Source organism: Rattus norvegicus, chromosome 1 (genome assembly GCF_021556685.1).
Source record: "Rattus norvegicus strain SHRSP/BbbUtx chromosome 1, alternate assembly SHRSP_T2T, whole genome shotgun sequence".
NCBI classification, from domain to species: domain Eukaryota; kingdom Metazoa; phylum Chordata; class Mammalia; order Rodentia; family Muridae; genus Rattus; species Rattus norvegicus.
In genome coordinates, this window is record NC_141534.1 from 17,970,258 (window position 1) to 17,993,538 (window position 23,281).

The 23,281-nt window shown below is 40.9% G+C and overlaps 1 protein-coding gene across 18 annotated transcripts in view; it reads right to left on the reverse strand.

Annotated features, from left to right (window-relative positions):
- Nucleotides 1–1,176: 1,176 nt before the first annotated feature.
- The window catches only part of Ptprk (protein tyrosine phosphatase, receptor type, K), a 499,334-nt gene continuing 477,229 nt past the window's right edge, over nucleotides 1,177–23,281 (reverse strand). For 17 of the 18 annotated variants that reach the window (XM_087567119.1, XM_087567108.1, XM_087567090.1 and 14 more), the window contains 12 exons: nucleotides 22,070–22,106; nucleotides 20,643–20,740; nucleotides 19,913–20,029; nucleotides 15,390–15,544; nucleotides 12,974–13,109; nucleotides 12,601–12,750; nucleotides 11,578–11,751; nucleotides 9,606–9,737; nucleotides 9,359–9,484; nucleotides 6,734–6,897; nucleotides 5,814–5,949; nucleotides 1,177–2,673 (listed from right to left, as the gene is read on the reverse strand). In XM_087567119.1, coding sequence (XP_087423245.1) covers nucleotides 2,620–2,673; nucleotides 5,814–5,949; nucleotides 6,734–6,897; nucleotides 9,359–9,484; nucleotides 9,606–9,737; nucleotides 11,578–11,751; nucleotides 12,601–12,750; nucleotides 12,974–13,109; nucleotides 15,390–15,544; nucleotides 19,913–20,029; nucleotides 20,643–20,740; nucleotides 22,070–22,106 — 1,479 coding nt within the window. In that variant the 3' untranslated portion in view covers nucleotides 1,177–2,619. 18 annotated transcript variants of the gene reach the window in all.

Below are 23,281 nucleotides of genomic sequence, written 5' to 3' on the forward strand. Positions count from 1 at the left end.
ACACACACACACACACACACACACACACACACACACACTTTGGAGACATTTCAAATTCACAATATTCCAGAGTTTATATTCCAGCACTCTACCAAGGTACCTTTCCCGAAGGACATGGTTGGAAGGACATGACCACACATAGGTCTACTAAGGGAGGCTTTCAACACTATAAAGTGTGAGTCTTTGAACACAAATATGCAGAAAAAAACCACAGTTAAGCCTCTCATACCATCTTCTGATAAACTGGCTACAGTAGTCCTCAAAGCACACATGGTATGTTTTATCTATTGATGCAGAAAAAGAAGACACCATTTGTTCTTTCATTGAGTGTTAGAGCCTACATGGTCCACTGAACTCAGTGGATAGCTGTATTTGCCGTTAAGTGTGGTGCAGCTTTGTGAGGAGAAATGAATCTCTGTGACGCAAATCAGAGTCACGTGCAATGGTAATATAGCTATCGCTGCCAGGTAAACACATCCTGCATGAGTTCGTGAATTTCTATATTTTAGGTCAGGTGTCTCTGCTACAATTATTTATACCAAAACTTGTGCTGGGAGGCAGAGCATGGGCAGTGGTGTTTGGGCTATGGGGAGCTTTCACGAACTTGTCCATGTGTTTCTTCTTGGCTAGTAGGTTTTCTCTCTTCCTTCCCATCTTCCTGCTTGCCTTTATACTTTCCACCCCGGGAGAAGAAACAGCACTGCTCAGGGAGAGAACTGTCTCTGCTTTCTAGCTGCCCTGAGGTGAGCCACTGCACCACCCTGAGCTGCTCATCAGAGTCCCTGCCACAGCCCTAGGCCAAGGAGGTCAGGGACTGTGGACCGAAACCTTCATGGTGAGGGTTAAAATAAATTCTTGCTCCGTTAAAGCTGTTTTTCTTAGATAGTTGGCAGAAAGCAACTAATACAGATTATGACAAGATGGAGAATAAAAGAAACTAATGATAATGATTAATAATAATGGTAATAATAATAATAGACATTTCACCCTTACCTGTTTCTCCTTCATTGATCTGGACTATGTGACACAGTTTAGGGAACAGAAATATAATTTACTACAGCCTGGCTATAAATCATACTTTCAGTAGGATTTTTGTGGCATATTCATATCGGGTCATAGATATTCATTTGGAAATAAAGACATGGAAATTTAGAAGAGAAAACGATGCCCAATCAATACATGTTACAATTATAAAAACTTTATTTCACTCTTGCTTTCATTAAATCTTTATAAGCACCATGTCATAGACAGGCAACGTAGAAAGAGGACACCGGAGCGCTTCAGCTGATAACAAACTGCAAGCCAATGAGGATGGGAAATTCCAGCTATGTGGGGCACGTAAATGAAACCACACTTAGGAAGATTCACTGGGGAATCTCATAAAAGCAGGCAATGGGAGCCAGGCATCGATCTGTTCACACTGTCTGTCTGTTGTAGAAACCCAAAGCTTGTGCTTGCGAAGATCAAAAGGAACACCGTGTTACCTGGAAAGTTTATACTTTGCTAAAACCTGACCCTGCAAGTGGCGATGCCGCCATCCGCTGTTCCTGACAGTGTCAGGCCGAGACTCTTTTAAAGTTTAAGCAATGCTTAAAGGTGATATTCCACATCGGGCACGCTAGCAGCAGTGTTTTCCTCTGTGCAGACTTGGCCTATGCAGCCATCGAGCCATCATTTACCTAATGAAACTGGGGGAGAGCTACATTTTCGGCACAACGTTTTCACTTGGTCCTCTATTCAAAGACAACTGCCAAGATGTTGTACATAAATTTAATTCACAGGCACGTACACAAGGGAACCACTACAGAGAACATTGCTTCCTGGTTTATGAATAGAAAGTTTGCTCTCTACTTACACTAGACATACAAAAAATAATCTACAAAAATTGTTTACCATTGATTTTAGCTAAAGAAAACTCTCCTGAAACAAACGAAAAAAAAAAAGATTGTGTGGCAGTAGTCTTTTAGCCATCGAAAAAGTAGTGTAAGTAACCAATAAATATAATGTGTTTCTTCCATATAGACATATGTACACTTGAGTCTTTGGCTTATGATATTTTCTAAAAAGAACTTGAAATGATCCAGCCATCATTGCACATTAAAAGAAAATAAGCCAGTTTTTTTAATATATATATATATTTATATTTATACATTAATATAGAACTCTGCTACACTTGGAACATATAAAAATGAAATTTACCATGACTTCCCACAGTTTGTTTTCTTCCCCACTCTTAAGGTCCTGCAGCTTTCATTTTAGAAAGAGAGGGGGACGCCACTTACAAAGTGCATGCAATGTATAGTAGCTGCTCTATGGAAAGCAGGAGAGAAAAGGCTGCATGGTCACCGGACAGACGCGGATCCCTTCTCAGTGGAATCTGCGTCTGACTGAAGATAATCTGGGTGGCACGAAATGTGGATGCTCTCATACGGTAACAGAAACTGATCGAGTCCGTTTTTATTAAGATACACAACTTTATAAGAAAAATACGTTTGCCTCTCCAATGTAAAAGCCTCCCACCCCCCCACATTAAAATCTCTCGGTGCAGGTGGAACAGGTGCAACAGCTGCTGGCTCAACAGACGGATCTCCACGTGACGTTCTGCAAAGTATCACCGAACTACGAGGACTCCAGGTACTCCAAAGCCACGTCATAGCAGAAACGATACTGCTCCTGCAGGGTGTCAGAGCAGAAGGGAAGGAGTTAGCAAAAGGCTAGTAGTGAAGAACAGCATCTGTGCTGATTCTTGACACGCAATTTAGATTATTTAAGAGTTGCAAATTACTTATTTTGTATGTAACAGGAACATCTGGCCACATATATTTTATACTCAAGTCTAATGATCCCTTCTTAAGAAAAAGGAGCAACAGTAAAAAGATGTTTTAGCTTTGCCCTGCATTTTCTATCATTTAATATAGTGCCCAGGACTTTTATGTGATTAAAATAAAGAATGTTTCCCAGCTTACAAAAAGGTAAAGAACCAGGGTGTGGTGGGACGCATCTTTCATCCCAGCAATCAAGAGGCAGACAGATCTCACAGTTTGAGGCCAGCCTACTCTACAGAGTGAGTTCTAGAGTAGCCAGAGCCACACAGAGAAACCCTATCTTGGAGTGGGGGAGGGAGAGGCAAAGAGCCAGAAAAAAAAGCAGTCATTAGAAGCAATTATTAAAGATCACCCTTTGTTAACTTCTGTCACTTTTAGTACATGATTGAAATAGCAATCATCTCCAAAAAAGTAAAACCTGAGTTCTAAGGATGATTGTCTAGTTTACATTTTGTTTGTGACACATTCTGAGTTCTTTTTTTTTTTTCCGGAGCTGGGGACCGAACCCAGGGCCTTGCGCTTCCTACGCAAGCACTGAGCTAAATCCCCAACCCCGAGTTCTTTTATATTATATGAAAATCTACCACATGGATTATTTGTTTGATTATTTCGATATCTTCCTGTTTTGTGCTGCTGCTGGGGTGTAACTGTGCTTTTCTCCACATTCAAAATGACCTCTTCAGATAAAAGAGGGAGGGAGGGAGGGAGGGAGGGAAGGAGAGAGAGGCAGAGAGACAGAGACAGAGAAGAATCTCCACCTTTTGCAATTTCATGTTTTTCCTTTTTCCAGAGTGTGTATCCCATCAGAGTACCATTTCGACCAACTCAAAAAAGAATAAGAAAAAAAATCTTTCAGGTTTATTTACGCCTAAATTGATTTCTGACACCTCTTCTGAATTAAGACAACTTGTTTGATATGGCAACATTTGAATTAAAATTATGCTTCTTTTGAGTCTGGTCACTTAATCCACCATCGAGAAGTTTAAAAAGTCCAGAGCCTGCTATAAATGGTGACTTATATTATGTAACTCATTGGAAAGTTCCCAATGTAGTCCACGTAGGTAAAATCCACGCAGACTGAACTAGAGCTGAACTTAAAACGGATACTGAAATATCCAGGGTCTCTGACAAAAACCACAGGCAACATGAGTTTCTAAGAGGTGGGTGCTGCTTTTCACCCTGACAACCAAAGTGAACCAAAGTAAACGTGCTGTACATGATCTCCCTGGGGGAAGCGCACACAAAGAACCAGAAAATGCTTGCATCCAGCCAGTGCCGCTCAATTTTGCTTAAGTCTACGTTTACCTACCAAACTCAGTCCAAACCTTAGTAAACTTTATTAATCATTGATGTTGATTAAGCAGTGCATTTTGTCAATGCTGTCAAGATTTGTGGGACATGAATAAAAAGGAAAGCAGTAGCTCACTGGAAGGTTCTAGAACAGATATGCAACTATAGACTTAGAAGTCAAAGAAAAGGTGGTGTATCAAAGACAAATCTGCAGATAGATGCTACTTCTGAAGGAAAGAGTAAGTTCCACGTGATTTGAAATGTTTCAGGCAGAGTATATTTCACAGGTTATACATCTTGAAACTAGAGTCATAACTACCTCCTGTCCATTCTGTATGTAAAAATTTCTCAAATCTCTTTGTCCCCCTCAACTGCCAGCAGCCCGGAGAGGGTGACATTATCTGGTGCCAGCTGGAGTCCCCTATGAGCACTTGAGAAAGGGAGAAGTTCGCTGCTGCTTGCCAGGGTGAAACAGCAGAAACCGAAGTCTTTAGATGTTTGTCTCAGGAAACAATGCACTTCCTGTGTGAACAACCCCAAGCAGGAAGTGGTGAAAGCGCACCGAGAGCTTGCTGAATGCGCTCGTTCTCTCTCTCTCTCTCTCTCTCTCTCTCTCTCTCTCTCTCTCTCTCTGATCATCCTGATTAAAGTGGGGCAAGCAACCTTGATAGTGACACGCTCTGGCTTTTCTCCCTTTGTTTCCTACGAGCGCTGCAGCTGCCCCCCCCCCATCTCTTTGTGACTACGTGCGACCCCCAAGTAAGGCATGTTACAGAGGCACGAACTGTCTTTCTTTTTTTTTTTTTTTTTTTTTTTTTTTTTTGGTTCTTTTTTTCGGAGCTGGGGACCGAACCCAGGGCCTTGCGCTTCCTAGGTAAGCGCTCTACCACTGAGCTAAATCCCCAGCCCCACGGAACTGTCTTTCTTACTTGATGAGCAGCTCCATCCAGAATGGAGCCTTGCTCACCTACCCCCGTCGGTCCCTACGCTCCAGGATTTGTGAGCTTAGGAGAGCTCACTGTCCCAGTGTGTGCATGCGTGGTACTGTAAGGTTGATAAGAGCTGAAAACTGATAGCCAGGGCAGACTGACGATTTACATTCGGATTTGATGGAGAAGGGTTATAAATAATGGCCGCAATAAACTTCAGTTGCTCTTTCAAAAACACTGGGTGTCAGGTCCCTGCATACAGGTCAGAGGTGGGATGCCTCGCCTAGCATGCGCGAGGCCCTGGGTTCCTAACCTAGCAACACTCACGCGCGTATACGTGCACCAAAATAAGTCAGGTAAGACAAAGTAAATGAATCAACAGAAACTAGGTGTCTAAGATTCTGAGGTGACCTAGGAGCATACTCTGCGAGCTAACTCAGTATGCTTCAAACAAGCAAAAGAGAAGCTACGCTTTACTGAGATTTATTTTCCTAGAACTATTTACGAAAGTTCGCCACAGCACAAATCACAGCCCTAAGCGTCTCTCAAATTAAATGAGAGCATTTTCTTCACGCAGCGGATCGTGTGATAAGGAATGCATTTCTATGGGCAGAGGCAGCCTTGCTACGCTCCCTACCTATAAGTCACGAAGTCCCAGCAGGATTCATTCGAGCATCTGACTGATTTCCTTGATCTATGTGAAGCCCACGCGGTAAGCGGGTACATGACTCAGTAGTCACTGAGACCTTCCCAGGACTCTGCGGCTTACCGGAGCTTCCACCATGTTTGGCTTGCTGTTCCTCAGGGTCTTTACTGCATGGAAAACATCCACCACATTTTGCCGCTTCACCATCTCCACGACAATGCCTATTGCACAGAACATGCCACTGCGCCCACCGCCATTCCTGAAAGCAAAGAGATGCTTAGCACCGCTGGGAGAACCGCACACCACACCATCACGTTCTCTTGGGAAGGAAAACCTAGCTTTAAAATTTCTCCCAATTCTCTGAATCCTCCCTTCCATTCGTGTGTGAAGGGCAGAGAGGAAGAAACTAGAGGATAAAGCTAGCTCAGGAGCTTATGAGCAGGATTATGTGACAGGCATAATCTGTTGCAGTGTAGAGATGTTGAGATCCTAACCACTTACATAAAACAGAAGTTGTCCAGAGAGGTGCTTGAAAGAGTTAAAGCATAAAACAACTGACTCCCTTTTATTTTATATTTTATTGTGAGGGCGTTTTGCCTGCATGTTGTCTGTGTACCCAATGTGTGCACTGCCCATGGAGGTCAGATGAGAGCACCAGGTCTCCTGGAATTAGAGTCAGGGAGGGTTGTGAACCATCAGTTGGGTCCTGGGTGTCAAACCCAGATCCTCTAGAAAAGTAGCCAGTGCTCTTAACTGCTGGGCCATCTCTTCTAAGTATATCATGTTTAACAGAAAACAAAAAACTAAAATTAGTAAAGTATTCATTCAGGAGACTAGAGTTCTATTTTGAAATAAGATCTGTGGTAGGTCTGTGTGTCAGGATGTGAGGAGCATCATCTAGATATACACAAAGCAAAGCCTAGCCAGGGAATGAGTTCTGAGGCTCCTTGCATGGTAAGGCCAAGCTGCCCTGCCCTGCCCTGCCCTGCCCTGCCCTGCCCTGCCCTGCCCTGCCCTGCCCTGCCCTGCCCTGCCCTACTCACAAGCAGTGGATGATTGTCCGGCCTTCTCCTTCTTCACATTCTTCCTGCCATTTTTCCACCTGCAGTATCAGTTTCAAAAACGAGCGTTTGGAGCCAGGCACTTCTCGATGAGAAGCCCAGCCTAGGTACTGGAACTGCTGTACCATCAGATAGCCTTCTTGTGGCTGTAGGGAAAACCAGCATTTTATGGATATCAGGATGAACCTTTAATACACGGTAAAAGACATGCATCTTTCATAATACAAAGGGAATTTATACTGGACCACGTCTAGTAATTCAGGGGCCTTTTCAGAAATATTCCGAGGTATGAGAGAAGAACCTACAACTTGCCCTTTTTATCTGCCTGAGATGGCTTATATTCATGGTTAACTTGATAGGCTCTAAAATCACCTTGGAGACAAATATCTGGGCATGCTTGTGAAGTAGGTTGGTCCACCCTCCCTTCCATCTATTCTTACTGCAGGCACCATGACTTTGCTGAAGTTCAAAAGTGATCTTGTCACTCTTTCTTAATGTCTTAGTCTACCATGACCTAAAACCCCTTTCATGATCTGGTTCGTTTCTATCACCACACCTCTTCTCCCTCTAACACACCATTGAGGTCAGAGATGCTGGTCTCCCTTTAGCTTATGTACCTCTTTTCTTCTTGCCTTGGAAACTTTGAAGAGGAGCATTTCCCGTTTGTTTGGAGAACTTCTTACTATAGCGTCCTTTTTACTATCAAGTAGAATAGCCAGTTTGACCCCAGTCTGCCTGCAGACTCTCCCGTGATGTCCCATAACCTCAGTGTTCTTGAAAGCTCTCCATCTCTGGCTATCTCATGCTCAAATAACACCTAATAATTCCTCAAAATTTTTGCTTAAGTGTCCTTATTTTACAGAAGTATTTTCTTGTCACTTATGTCTGATCATCCACTTAAACAACTTCTATTCTGTGCTTCTGCGCTGACACTTGTGCACCATGCCAGTAAATAGATACTTGTAAAGTTTCTTGTGTGATGCTAGGCTTTTCTGGTAAGGTATACATTCCCTAGAGATAAGAAACCTCCTCCTTTCACCTTAAACTGTGTGTTGCAAGAACTCTGCATGATACTTTCAAAATAGCACTGCTGCTGGAAGACACAGAAACCTAGGACCCTGAAGAGAACATACAGAGACGACCATGCAGTACATCGAGTGAGTGGTCACAAGGTACTGGCTCTTAAGTCTCCCATGGAAAGTCTATGAACCTCTTGTTAGGACATAGATCCCATCTCCTCTAATACTGCACTTGTATACTAAACTCAGAATGCAGTGAATGATACTAAATAATGAGATAAAGAATGAAAACATCGTGGATTAATAAGCGCCAGAACATAATATATGCAGGGACATAATCAAAACAATGTAATATTCTAGAAAAAGATGAAGCAATGAAGATTTCAAATCTGAATACATTCCATAGAAAGAGTTCAACTCACAGATGAGCTTTGCTTCTGTAGTTGAACAGCTACAGTTGCTTAGTTAAAATATCACTAAAACTATGTAAGAATGGATGTGCAAACATAACGCGGTTCCATTTAAATTACAGTGTAAGATACGCCTAAATATTATGACTGAATTAATTCTTTTTTTCCCCCCACTAAAATGAAAGATGGAATTGGTTATGAGTTTATCCTGTTCTTAATTAACAAGATATACAGATAGTCCTTTTGATATAAGAAACAGGATAGCTCTGACCACATACTTAACATCACAGGTATAAAGAAGACTGATGTCTTTAAAAACAAGGCAATTGCCTCTTTTCAAAGCGCTGTTTCAAGAAGGTTACCATTTTCTTCTAGTTCTGCTTACTATCTGGTTACATAAGCTAAATGGTTTTAGTAGATTATTTTTTGTCATTTGGTTTTTTTTTTTTTTTTAAGAAAAGACTTTCAGAGATTATATTGTAGGAAGCACTTGACTTGTCAGGAAAAGAAAAAAAACTCCTGTGGGACACAATTGCCACTCAGCTGCTGGCAAAAAGCAAACCTTAGCAACACCAATTCCTCCCTCAGAGCTGGGCAGAGCCAGATGCTGCAGTGTTTAGTGAGGTGGAAGTCAGAAAACATAGATGGGGGTTGGGAGTGGGAGAGACTCAACAATGGTTGTGGCTGGCTTCTCCCTCAGGCTCCGGTTTCCCATTGCACACAGACCCTGACACAGTGACAAGGAAGTCTCCTTTGACGCTGGCATGGTGTATCCTGTCCCCCTCTGTTGTCATCATGATTACTCTTACTTTTCATTGCTATGTTTTCTTCTGGACTGGATATCAATATTAACAAGGTGTGCCTTCATCCTTGTCCTAAGTCCACAGGTGCTGTGGGGACAGGCCTAGACTATCAGGGATGCCTGAAAGGGTGCGTGAGTCTAGATTTCCAAATGGGACATGTGACTACGGTCATCGACAGGAAAACCTAGCTTTCGGCATTTCAAATTTCCCGTGTCTGGGAGGCATTCTGTCCTAGAACTAAGGCATAAGATGATCAGTGGCTCTGGTATGGTTTGTGTGGTGCTTATTGATTCTTCTTTCCCTGTTATTTGGATATAATTACGTGCCTACTCACTATGCATCAGTTTAGTTCAAATGACCCCAACGACGACTTACTCTAGTTAGGTTGCATATCCTAAAAATCCGATTGATCACGTCACAGTCCATTGAACAAGACATGCATTCCACTTGGATAGGGCCATATCGCAGCATCCCTTCCTCTGGCCAGTACTGTGGACAGCCCTAGATGAGGTTGAGAAGGAAAGATAAGGGGGTTAGAGTCCTTATAAAGTAGAACATGATATTTTATTACTATTCTGCGAGGATGTATCCGAAAGCACGAAATCAGTCAATGGCCACCAACCTGGGACAAGTCCACTTCATTTAACATCACAATGGAGGTACAGCCGTAATCGTATACTAATCTCCAGAAGTCTTTCACAGTGTTCGGCAGCGGGTATTGTGTGACGATGAAAGCTGCCGGTTGCCTATAGCTCTGTGGAAAAATAGGATACTTGAGACATTCAAGGACACGAAATGTACAGTCAAGAAGTGGGAAGGGAGGTAGGCACGATCATATTTTCACTGTGATCACTTGTAGAAGTCTAGAGGAATGAAAACAATGCACAGTTGTATACACAGATTCAGTGTACTCCACTGTAGGACCAAATAGTGGTAGCAACATTGCATGGGTACAGAACCAGAGTATTGCCTAAGCCACAGGACATACTGGTCCCAGGATATAACAGAATCAGTAAATGACATAGAGTTTGATGTCACTAAAGCATTTTGGCCCCTCCCACTTTTATTTCACTGACAAAGGTTAATATAGGACAAACAGAGAGGAAGAGATGGATGAACATCCTGAGGTGAAGACCCTCCATGAGGTACCTGTTGGATGGTTTCAATTTCCCAAAGGTAATGAGTCTCTAAAAGGCTGCAAGAAAAATAAGCAAAACATCCTTGCTCTGTCCCTATGTATTTAATTTCCACAAGTGTGTAAATAAAGTTATAAGATTCATCTCTTCTCCAATAAAAAAAAAAATCACAGGTACCTCAAAATCGTACAGTTATTGTGTTGGGCAGGTATCATCAACATGTTCTTTCTCAGGTAATCAACTCTCTGTGGTTATTAAAGCAATGTTTATCTGGCCTGGGCAATCTGTCAGAGTCATGCGCTATACTAAAATATTTATATTATATATTTATGATGAATTGAAGCTATACTGGCAATTCAGGGATGGAGTTAGTTCCAGTAAGAGCCTGCTCTCAGGTTATTAGGCTCTGTAGCACAAAAGAAAGAAAAACGTATAAGAGTAGTCTTTGCAGGAGATCGTAGGATGTCCCACATGTGTATCAGGGTACACATTTACTGACATTAATTTTAGAAAACCCAACAAGTACTTGGGTATGGTGGCACCTGCCTAGTATCCTAATCACTGGAGACGTGAAGGCTGGAAGATCAGGAGTTCGAGTCCAGGTCCATCATCCATTGCACAATATAAGTCTCATGGGCTACACGAGACCCTGTCTTTAAAAACAATAGGGGTAACAACTTAGGAAAAGGACTCCTATATTTTCCTTGCTAGCGTTTCACAGATGAAGACGAAAAAGGGATGAAAGCAATAAACTGCCTTAAAGGATTCCGAATCCTGATAGCTTTCTAGCTTCTCCCAGAGATAGCCAAAGCAAGATGACTGATGAGAAAACTTTAACCCTTCCCTGTTCTGTTTATGGGCGACTGCCACACGGGATGCATGTGGGAGAACCTGCAGGTATGAGCAATGGGGCAGGTCAAAATAATTCTTTCTTGATGGCAGGTTTTTAATCTTACATTGCTCATGTCTTCCCTAGTTATTTCTAAATAGACTCGGTTAAAACTAAACAAAACGAGCTACCTTCAAATTACTGGAACTGTGAGCATCCCAGATAAAAAAAATCCACAATTGGGGTAGGATGTGGCATTCTGTGATTTTAAAATGTATTCCTACTGTTAAAAAAATAATCAGGTGTCAATTGCTCTTAAATCAGGTAAGATAAAATATAATTAAATCTTATAATAATTAAGATGAAGTATATAACTTGTGATTTTTCTATATGGATGCTGTAATTATCAAACGTCATATCTACAATAAACTATACATGGTATAGTTGCTAAGAATCTCTGGAGGTGCAGCCTAAAATCCTTTTCCAAACAATTTGTATTTCACTGACAGTTTTTAATTCTCTATTCTAGTCCATTCCATCGTTCCAAATACAAAGGAAGTAGCCAGCTTTCAGTTGCGTTCTGTAGATTTTAAGGGCATTTTTATGCTGACAATGAGTCAGTCTCTTACATCCATAAGAGCAGCATTGATGTAGTTACTGCTCTCCCCATCAATTGTAATTAAGAAAGGCAGACATCTGTCAGGTGGGAGCATGTCCATGAAACGGTTCTTGTCGTGGTTCCTTGGCAGGCATGCTATGCTGCAGTCTTCAGCTTGTAGTCGAGGGGTGACCGAATTCAGAGTCTAAAGAGAGAAGGGAACTTGGGTTAGAAGACAGTGACCCATTTAATCGCATAACACAAATCCATCAAGTGTTTGGGAAGCCAGGTGGAAGGTGAAGGATTTGGTGATTGAAGGCAATGGCGGTTGCCTCTGTGACAGGCTGATAGCCTCTTTAGTTAAGCTAATGAAGCTTGGGAAGTGAGACAGTCAGCAGACACATTTTATTCACATGTCTCTCCTCAAAGGGAAGGGATAGCAAAACAACACAGCTACCCGTAAAATGCATTGCCTAGTCAAAGAAAATGCATGGTGATTCATGACTGGAATGATGACCTTCAAAGGGGAAGCCGCCATTTGCAATTACATTTTGTCATGTTAGAACACTACGCCAAGAATCTAAATAGCAGTTTCCTGGAGCTCGGTGTGAACTCTTTTTCTTCCACACTGAGGGATGTGTAAAGGTAGTGAGCTCATTGGCGCTAACACAATGTTTAGGACAAGTCCCAGGAATTATTATTATGATGCTGATTATACATTGAACATGTCAATGAAGGTCAAAATAGTGAGGCTCTATTTGGGGAAAAAAGAAGTTATAAACACACCAATCATAACCAGATTTGACTGCTATAATACCTTTTTCTCATACTCTTTTCAGAATATGAACTCATTTTGCCCTTCAAGATATAGCAGATATCAGCACATTAATAAAAAATGATTCCGTAATGTACATAACAAAAGACATAAAAGCTATATTATAGTTGCAGAAGGGTCAAAGGTTACACATTTGACTTAAAAGACCTTTTCTAGGAGTTATTAGTACCCAGGACAAATTGGAAAGGCTTTCATAGAAACCTTAGAAACAGTCAGCACCTGAAATTCGTCTTTGAGATGAGAGGAGTTAGTCTGAGAGTCTATTCGAATCATATCAAAATATGCAGCTTTAAATTCGCACACAGGGATGGCAGTTTCTCCACATAAGCAGGCTTCTAAAATGGCATCATGAATAAAAATGTACTGCTCCTATCACAAGGAAAGAGAGACAATTTCATATTAGTTTAGTATAGTTTAGAGGACATAGAGAATGTACTGAAACGGAACTATTAACTTAAGATGTCCAAGTTTCCCTATAAGATTTAATGAGTCAAGTTTGATTATATATAAAAATACGTCTCATTTGGTATACGGCAGAAACAAAAGTTAAAAACAAAACAAGAAAAACTTGACTAAGGGCAAGTCAGTGTACCTCTGTCTGGACCATATTGATGCGGCGAGATCGTAAGGCTTTCACACAGTTGTAGATGTCGACCACACCCTCTCTTTCAGCCATGTCCAGCATGATGTCAATAACAATGTAACAGCCTGTGCGCCCAGCACCCGCACTGAGAAATTGAAAGAAGCATGAGAGCACGTTTGTCTTTGTAAGCTGGAGGCTCTATTGCATTTTGAGCTACAGGAAGGAAAACATCCTAAGGCACAAATAACTTCATATGTAGTGTCTGGTTTTGCATGTACTTAGGTGGGAACAAGGGTTGCAAATTATTTCCACCTTGAACATAAGGTCTACATACATATTGTTCAAATTCTGCACATGTACTTTGCTCCGTGTGAATTTAAATGTTCTAGTTTTATAATATTTTATAATTTCATACTCATGGGATTCAAACGGTGGTGGAATCAAGCTACGAAATCTAACTGCAAATTGAATTTCCTTCACACGCTGTCTTCAGCTGTCCAACAGTAGGAAGGAGCCTCGCCAGCCCAGCAAGGCTCATGTAAACACCCAGGCCATTGATCCCAAAGTCTTTAGATGGAACATCCGGGTAGCCATAGTTCATAGGAAACACCAAAGGAGATGGTTGGATACGAGAATTATACTACCAGGAAAGATGAACGCCCCCTCTGCTCTTCTCAAAAGAGAAGGACTCTCTGCTCCCTCTATGAAGGGGACGCAGAGTGCACTGTAAGGCACAGAGTACGTATAACTGCTCACGTCACCGTGACAGCTGTGCCTTTAAAAATTGTATTCTACACACGTTGGGATTTTCACCCGAATGGCTGTTTTGACTGTATGTGTATACATGTTTACCATGTGTGTGCCTGGTGCCCTAGGACGACAGAAGAGGGCACTGGGCTCCTGAGACTGGAGTCGCAGGCAGTCGTGAGCTCCCATGTGGGTTCTGAGCACTGAACTAGAATCTTCTGCAAGAGCAGCCGGTGCTCTTAACTACCGAGCCGGCTCTTTAGCCTGATAGCCACCCTTTCGTTTCATTTACAAAGCAGAATCGTTACATGCTTTGGTTATTTTAGCCTTTGGAAAATCCCTACATTGTCACACCAATAAGACAGACACCATCAATTGTGGGGTGGTGACAGGCAGGGGAGAGAGGGAAGGGATTCACTGTTCAGTTTTCTTTTTTTCCCCCATTCATGCAGAGATGACCATGGGTAGGAAAAGGGCACTTCTGTTTCTGGGGATAGGAGAATTCTAGGGCATCCATGAAGCAAGCAATTCACAAACCCCGGATGAGTCAAGAAGTCTGCATTAAAACGTACTTACCTCACTATCTAAGGGTGACTTGCGCTAACGGCATTATTTCCTTGCTATGCCAGTGCAGTCGCCTGTCTTACACTTGCTGTTCTCTTAGAGTGTTGGCCAAAGATCTGTCTTGGTATCGCTAATTCTTTCCCTTATACCTTCTTCTCAATCACCGTTCCCAGTGTTTGTGACAGGTAAGTAATTGAGGAGAGTATATCAGATCTCTGGGGGACTGAAGTGACGTTTTGTTTTTTTTCCCTTTAAGATGTATCCAATGTCTGATCATTATGGGATGCCTCTCTTACCTTTGTTTCATTATCTTTTACTTTTATTATCAAAGGTCCTTGAAGTTCTGAATGGGTTGGATTTTGCAAAAAGAAAGGAAGATGCTGAAGTTCTGGGCATGAAGCAGCTTGAAGGGCGAGCTCTCAGAAGGGGGTGCTCTCAGAAGGGGGTGCTCTCAGAAGGGCGAGCTCTCTGAGACTGGTATGCGTCCTTCAGGACAGCTTTTTAGAAGCGGTACTTGTTTTTCTGGCCCTAATTCAAAACGAGCCTTGCCGTTCACTTTTAGGGTCTCAGAGTGCTTTTGTTTTCCTACATAAATTTTGAATCAGAAGAAATCTGGATTTAAAAATATATTTACAGGTTCATACCAGTGTGGTTTTTAAGGATAATGTTTTGAAAAAGAAAAAGTTATGCACCTGTTTTAGAGCCCCGATTCTTGCAATTTAAGCCATTTAGTAATGGCATTTGGCTCTACAGGCTGGGATTCCAGTGGAGTGGAAAAAAAAAAGGTAAAGCAAACAAACAAACAAACAAACAAACCTTTATTTTAACCATTCTATGCAGCAGTGTGGGATTTTCAAATCTGATAAAACCTCCCGATGCATGTTGCCACTGAGAGGCACTAAGTGCTTATACTCGCAGGTAACACGACACTAGGGTGAGCATGTGGAATCTGTGAGTTCTTAGCTTATATGCCACACACAGCCAACTTTTACCTGTTAATTCCACACTATCTGTAGTACGGGTAAGCCCCACCTCGTGAGTGAGCCAGCGACATTAGCCTTTGCACTTTGAAGTCCTGTTTGGATGCTCACTTGAAGTTGGGAGCACGGCTCACCTGCAGTGTACGACAATGGGCCCAGCGCTGGGAGGGTTAGACAGCTTGACTCTTCGGATAAAGGACAGCAGCCCTGTGGCGTGGTACGGGACACCGTGGTCCGGCCAGCCAGTGAAGTGGAACTGTTTGACTTCACGGATTTCGTTATAGCCCCTCTACACAAAGACAGAAAAACAGTGCTTTAGAAACAACTCATAGGAAACCACCAAAGACACCATGGCTACTAGATTTGAGTGGCCATGAAAGAAATGAGCGTTTACTGATTTTTTTTTAAATGGTATTGGTCTCACATGGCCTGGGAACTTAACTTTAATTGGCAGAGAACTGGCATGAAAGAAAGTTAGCTTTGTTTGATTTCTGGGTAATTTTTATTTGCCACTGACAGCTTGTTCCTTACTGAGTGACGACGTCACATGAAATGATTGGGAGGGATAAGGAGGAAATGGGAAAGTCCTCTTGACCTGGTATACTCAAGAGGAGATTTCAAAACCTTGCTTATCCATGTTGAAAATGGTTTTGAGGCCTAGTACGTAGGGATTTTCCAGCACAGTGCTACGCTAAATTGGTTGGTGAAAATACACGGGCAGCTAAACTGTTCTCTGGGTAAATGATTTTTTCCCCAGCTCTGTGAAGTAATTTGGCTCACAAAGTATTATCCAGGGTAACAGCACAATGAAGGAAGTGACCCATCCACTGCCATTCTCTCTCCTATCGGGTTAATCTAAGAGAACCTCGCAACGGTACTGACAAGCCCTCTCCTGTTTCATAAGCAAATCCTTAGAATTGAGGAAGCATTGGGCACTGTAAATATAATACTGAAAAAAATGCATGCTTAAGGATCTGTATTTGTATAAACAACAAAAAAATCTATATCAATCTAACTTTACTGTGAGCTACTGGTGAAGATATTAATCTTACTTGGTCAATCAGAAAAAGCGAAAACATAGGAACTAAATAAATCAATTTAAGAACGGCGGTGTATCTTCAGAGTCTGTCTTACAGCAAACAGTGTTATCAAACTCTGAGGAGCTAGTGATCGTGGGCTATAATTCCTTTCAGTATTAATTCCCAGCACAGTAAGTTACATGCAAAGAGCTCTATGAACAACCTTAACATTCCCATCGCAAAAGCCGTCACGAAACCACAAAGTGGGAAACATTACATTCGTTTTTTGCTACATTTCAAGTCCTCTATCCTAACTACTTCACCCAGTGTGGTTGCACGGGCTGGGCTGTCCCCTTCTATTCCGGTGACATGTGCAAGGCTGACTTTAAAAACTGATTTCCCTATCTGGCGGTAAACATCCTCACAGGAGTCTTTTATTTGGAAAAATCCTTGTATAGCTTAGGAAGCGGTTCAGTGGTGGGATGCTTGACTAGTGTCAATCGCAATGATTAATTAATTAAAAAATTCACACTAATCACCAGATATGTGCCCTTCTTCTGAAGGCACCGCCTTCAGTTTAGATAACGAGAAAAAAAAAAAAAAAGGTTGAAAGACTCCAGTGGCATTTAGATTTAGGTTAAAGCAGTGTGATGACATTAATCTCACGGGACCTGCAGTCTGGGAAAGGTGTTTGATCATCTGCATCTTATTTTATGGCATTTGATGTATTTTACTGTTTTCTCTATTTAGAAACATGCCTTGCTAAATACAGTCAAAGAGTGGGGGATGTTCTGTCATTATGGAAGAAGCCCTGTTCATACATTTTCTATAGACTGTTAGTAAAGAAAACATGAACTGTTGTGTTGACTTAGTAATTTAAGTAAATATTATTAGATTTTAAAAAATAATAGTATCATAGTTTTCTTGGTAGAACAGCTTATATTAAAAAAATTTTGGCTTTAAAAACGGCTATGGAACCATGGCTGGAGAAACAGTTCAGCAGTTAGGAGCTCTGGCTTTACTTCTGGAGAACTAGCACCCACACGACAGCACTGACCCTCTGTAACTCCAGACCCACAGCATCCATGGCCTCGCCTGGCCTCCACGGGCACCCTAAACAGCCTGTGGTACACGAAAATGCACGGAAGCAAAATGTCCGTATACGTAAATTAAAGAAGAACGTCACCTTTGTCATACAACATTTCTTTTACTAATTTGCTTAAATTTGCAAAAAATGTTGAATACTAGTACAAATATCTATCCACCTCAGTGTCCTAATAATACAGCCAAGAGCCTCTATGTTAGTTTAGTATAGTGAACAGTGTCCTTTCCACTCCATGTATGACATAGTAATAGGAGGTCACTTGTCCACACAGGAAGTCTCCTTATTTTTGCTAAAGCACCACACAGATATCTTTAAGGACAATACATTAAACCCACGAACCAATTAATGAAATCAGGTCGCTTCACTCCTATACTCCATGTCTTTCATTAATTTAAATGTCTTTATGCTCTTAGAGAAATGTAATAGCTCAGGTATTTTCTGACTTCATGACTAGAGTCAGTATTTCTTAAAATCTTTCACATTTTTGAATGAACGCGATCATCTTTGTGTGTGCATGAGAGTGGATGGAGGGAGCGAGAACTTTATTTAGTTCTGTATCAGCACCATATAAGCTTTCCAAATACATCTTGTTGACTTTAATGGTCTTCTCTGGCTAAAAAAAAAAAAAATGGCCAAGACCATCCTTTAAAAGAAACTCACGGCTACAAAGCCACATTTCCATTTCAATGGTAAATTTAACAATCACGCCCCGTCCCCGAACACATATACACACACCATCTGCTTACCTAGACGCTTGGTGGGTCTGGACCAAAATCTATGTCTGTATGTCAAAGTTCATGCTTGATTTTTAAAGTGACTTTTATAATAGCCAATGCAATTCCAGTTATATATTCTAATGTAGCATTCTTTATACAATGTTTGAACATTTATCACTGTGCCTCCCTTAGAGATTTAGGTATTTTATTGATCTCTTTAGGCAACCAGGCTTTCAAGGTATTATTTTCCACCTTAATATATAACTTTCCCTTGTTTTATTGATAGTCTCTGGTTTCCTAATGGTTTGACTAATTCCCTGCCACATCATGTTGATAGTTATCTAGAATTTTTTCAACAACGCAAATTAGATATTGCCTACAAATACATTCTTAAGAATAGACTCACAATAGATAAATGCATCAAATGCCCAAATGTTTTTTTTTTTTTTAAATTTATGGACAAACTCATATACTGATTTGTAGAGGCTTAAAGTATTTTAACTCTGATCATTAACCAATTCCATGTTTGTGATCGTACACAATCAATGAGGATTATCATCCTTGGTGACACTTTTTGCTCATTTGAAAAATACAAAATGATATATCCATATTCATCAAACATTCTCAATAGGCAATTTATTGCCTGTCTTCAGAGTCTAGTGATTTTCATTTACATTAACACCACAAACTGATGTTACTGGTATTCTTAGGTTTGTGTGTGCCTTTGTGTACATGGTTGTGTGTTCATGTGCCTTTGAGTACATGGTTGTGTGTTCTACTACACAGTAAGCACTTCTGCAGTGTCCACGGTTCTGTGCCCAGGTCCATCTCCTGAGAATGGCAGACTGTGTACCCTCTCTTGCCTTTTTAGCTCACCTCCTTAAACTCAGCGGGTCACAACATGGCCAAAAATTATATGAGGATAGGAAAAGCCGAGAGTTGAGAGAGGCGGGAGGTGAGAGCACTTAGAATGTGTTTTAACAATGAGAATATCATTAGAAAATTAATTAATGAAAACAGAAGAGAGCAATAACCATGTACCCTAAGCGTTAAAGCCTCCAGTGACCTAACTCAGTGTAAAGTCACTGCGCAGCCGGAAGGCTTCAGCGTCTGGTTCTGACTCCTTCATCCGGCATCCTTCCTTTCCCCCAGTTCCCCATCTCTGAAATCTGATCCACGAGTCTCAGAAGAACAAATGTAAGTCTTAGGGCTCCGGCATGACTCACGTCTTTCAGGAACACCTCCCCAAGACATACCCTCATGCCTCACTTCCTTCAGGTTCACATACCATTTAACATAGGCTCCTCAGCTTAACCCTTTGATTTTGTGGAACGTTCTGTCATGTATTTCAGTAATACTTCCTGTTTCAGTTTCCAAAGGGTATTCATTCCACCATGGCACTCTGCCACTCTGTATCTCTTGTTTGTAGTTATCACTATCCTTTCAGCTGAGGGCTCTCCAGTAAGAACAGGGATTTTAACATATGTCGTAAGGCTGAACTCTCAAATAAGAATCTGTAGATTGCTAGGTTTAGTGGCCCATGCTTTTCATCTCAGCACTTGGGAGGCAAAAGCAGGTGGACCTCTGTGAGTTTGAGGCAGAGTGAATCAAAGGACAGCCAGAACTACACTGCACATTGAGACCCTGTCCCAAAACAAACTAAAACTAAAGTGAAGAAACAAGCAAACGAAAACAAATGAATTTGTAGATTAACGAATAGATCAGTAGGTGGATCTCATGGTAATCAGAACAGAACCTCGCAGTGATTTTCTGAAAATATCAATACTCACATTTTCAATACAAGTTTGAAAGCTTACCCTCTCCAAGGTGAATGTCCTAACTACGTATTCAGCAAGTGGTTCCATTTCTACGCAGGTGACTTTGAAGTCACCGTAAACCTCGGTATCATCAGGCCAATATTTATAGCATTTCACCTAGTGATGAGAAGAATGCACCGGTACAGATTTAACCGAACACATACACAGCAGGAAAGACAACTTCATCCCGACGATAAATTTAGTCCATAATTCAAACACAGGCGAGACAATGTCACAAAATAAACGGACTGTGCACTTTCAAAAAATGTTAAGTCAAACAGCTCAGGAACGTTTCAGAATAAAATTCAAGCTCATCCTAGTTTCCTTCAAATGTTGCCTTACAGGTGGTCCAATCCCAAGTGGCTGGCCCCACACGTATGTGTATATGAATAATAACACAGAACTTTGCAGGTTGTATAAACATGTAGCAGTCATAAGTAAAGACGAGATCATGCATTTGGGAACAGGGTACAAGGGAAGAACTGGAGAAGGGAAGGGGAGCAGTCGTGCATCAAGGTTCTCAGAAATTATGTTTGAAAATGAAAGATTATCTTATTTTTCAATGAGAAATCAAATATTTCTCAATCGTTGAAAGTTCACTTAGGAGCATCCAATCGAAATATTCCTGTCGATGAAATATTCTTAAACTACTGGATGATATTCTCCAAGGGAGTTGACTATTGTTTAAGAATACTTATATACGTAAATAAATAATAAGGTTTTTTCTTACCCGACCAACTTCCACTAAATTAGTGACCATCACGATACAGGCTGACTGCTCCTGCCATACCATTCTCCAAAAATCATACACGGTTTCATGAACTGGTCCTATAAACAAATTATTTTTCATGTTATCAGAGATATTTCATAGGTAATAAAAAGTTTTAAGTACACAAAAAGTAGTGTGTACGAGCCAAGCTAAAAAAGACAAAACTCTCTTTATCCTACCGCTAGAACGACTTCATTTCAATTCATAGTGGAATATACGCTATGCAAAAAAATCAGATATCTACCAATTTTTTTCTTCAATTTGTCATCTAGATATAGCAATTCCTAAGAGGGTACCATACTTTCTAAGGTGTTTATCCCTGTCACTGTGGTACTTGTACATATATGTGGAAAACAGAACTCTCAGGATACTGTGAGAAGAGCAGCAGACATTGCCAATTAACCAAATGCCCATCATTTATGGATAGTGCATGATTAAAAATGAATGAAATAATGTCATCACATCCTATTATTTTATTACTATTATTCTACATTATTACCTAGCTGCAAAAGCATGTGCTGGCTCCATAGAACCACTGGTATGTGCTTCAACATACGCAGTAAAGCATATTCAATTAAACGCAATTACTAAAACAAAAAGCGAAATACTGAAAAAAAATGACCTCTGTTAAAAGAGCAAATATCAGGAGGTAGATTTAGCTCCCTGGTAACATTTGCCTAGCAAGTGCATGGCCCTGGCTCCTGTCCTCAGTACCGAAGGAGGAAAAGACCAAAGCAAAGCAAAACAGAGCAAAATCTGAATACAAGGGTAGGCTTGTCTTTTTACTTTCCTCTTACTTTAAGCAGTCATGCACGTTCTGTGGATGGCGGGGAGACATTCTGAGGGGATTACAGATTGGTTTGCTTCCTTAGGTACTCTCATTTCCGGGTGCACTGTGATATAATCAACCTTCTTTGCTTTTCTTTCCCATGGTGGAGTGGAACTGATTACATTCCCTAGGGCCTATGTTTTGTTTCAGTTACAATTTGTCAAAAGTTGCTGGAGGACAGTAGGTAGCTCGTCATCGCTACGGGTCTTGGGTTTTACCGCTTTTCGGGCTAACATAATTGGCTACAAGATGGTGGCCACCCTAGGTAGGAAGTGTGCTCACTTACTCTTCATCAAAAGTAAGGAATGCTTTTTCCCAACACTACTGTCCAGTGTACTGAGATACCTGATCAGATCACAAAATCATCACGGGATTTTAATTTAAAGGAGAATCAAGATTAAGTTTTCCCAGGCTCTATAAAAGTGTTTGTACTACACGAATGAGTAAAAGCCATTTTTTTTAAAAAGACAAAATTACAAAATAAACACCTATTGGATAATAAAGATGAATGTAATACTTAATATAAATAAATATACATATTTGAAAGACAAAATTTTACCTTGAGTTGCAATGTAGTGGCTTGGTCTCTGGTAGCCCTAAAGTAGGAAAGCAAATTGTTTATCATTTTACATTGGTATCGGAAATTAATAAATGAAGGCATAAAAAGGGGAAGAAAATCTCCTCTAAAGATCAGGTTATAATAAAAAGACCGGAACTGAGTAGTGAACACGGGATCCCCTTCTCAAACGTATGTGAAGGGCAAACAGACGACAAGGTTAAGTATTTTAGAAGCTCTGATTAGAATTTATATCGTATGATTGAATTCTGTTTGCTGAAGAATAACCCCAGAGATTTAGTTCAGTTTCACTAAGATGTTTATGCCTTCATGTAAATTTTAACATCACTCATTCCTGGTAAAACTCCATGAAGAGACATTAATTCCGATTGCATCATCCAAAAGTACAACACACCGCATTACAAATGGACAACGACATATTAGAACCAGAAAAAAGAAAAGCAAAGTAAAAAGGACCAGAACATTCCAATGTTAGAGCTGGACAATGCATGCGTGCTCAAATCAAAGTCCTGCTGAAATTCATCCTTATTCTCATATTTTGTTTGTGAGCCTGGCCTTTAACGGCTGACCCATCTCTCCAGCCCATTAATTCTTATTCTTTTTTTTTTTTGGATAATATTTCAGTCCTGTAACATGTTTAGGAATCTGCAGGAACTATTTTGTGTGTGCTGATAAAGTGAAATTTACACACACATAGCTTGAGTACACACATATATAGGGAAAAAGTCTTTAAAACTGCACTTTCTCTTGGACAACAATTTTAGTGGGTCTCAGCATACAAAAACTGTTCATAGGCATTTAATAGTGTTTCAGTGAATTCTCCCTGTTGAAGATCAATCTGCTTGTTGTCTGCTCTCAATGGCCAATGTGCCGCGGATGAGTTGAAAAAATAATTGATGGCATGATAGTGTTAATAGGACTTAGTGAAATCTGTTAAGGTTTGTCCATATTTGCTATGGGCAGCTCAGTACACAGAGAGTGGGTGTGGAACGTGTGTGTGTGTGTGTGTGTGTGTGTGTGTGTGTGTGTGTCGGGGGGAGACAGTAGTCTCATCTGACCAGGGATGGAATACAGTGTGCATCTTTCTGCTGTAAATACTAAAAAATTCTCTCTCGAGACAGGGTCTTACCAGCCCTGGCTGGCCTAGAACTTACTACCTATCAGCCTCTGAGGCTGACATCAAACTCACAGAGA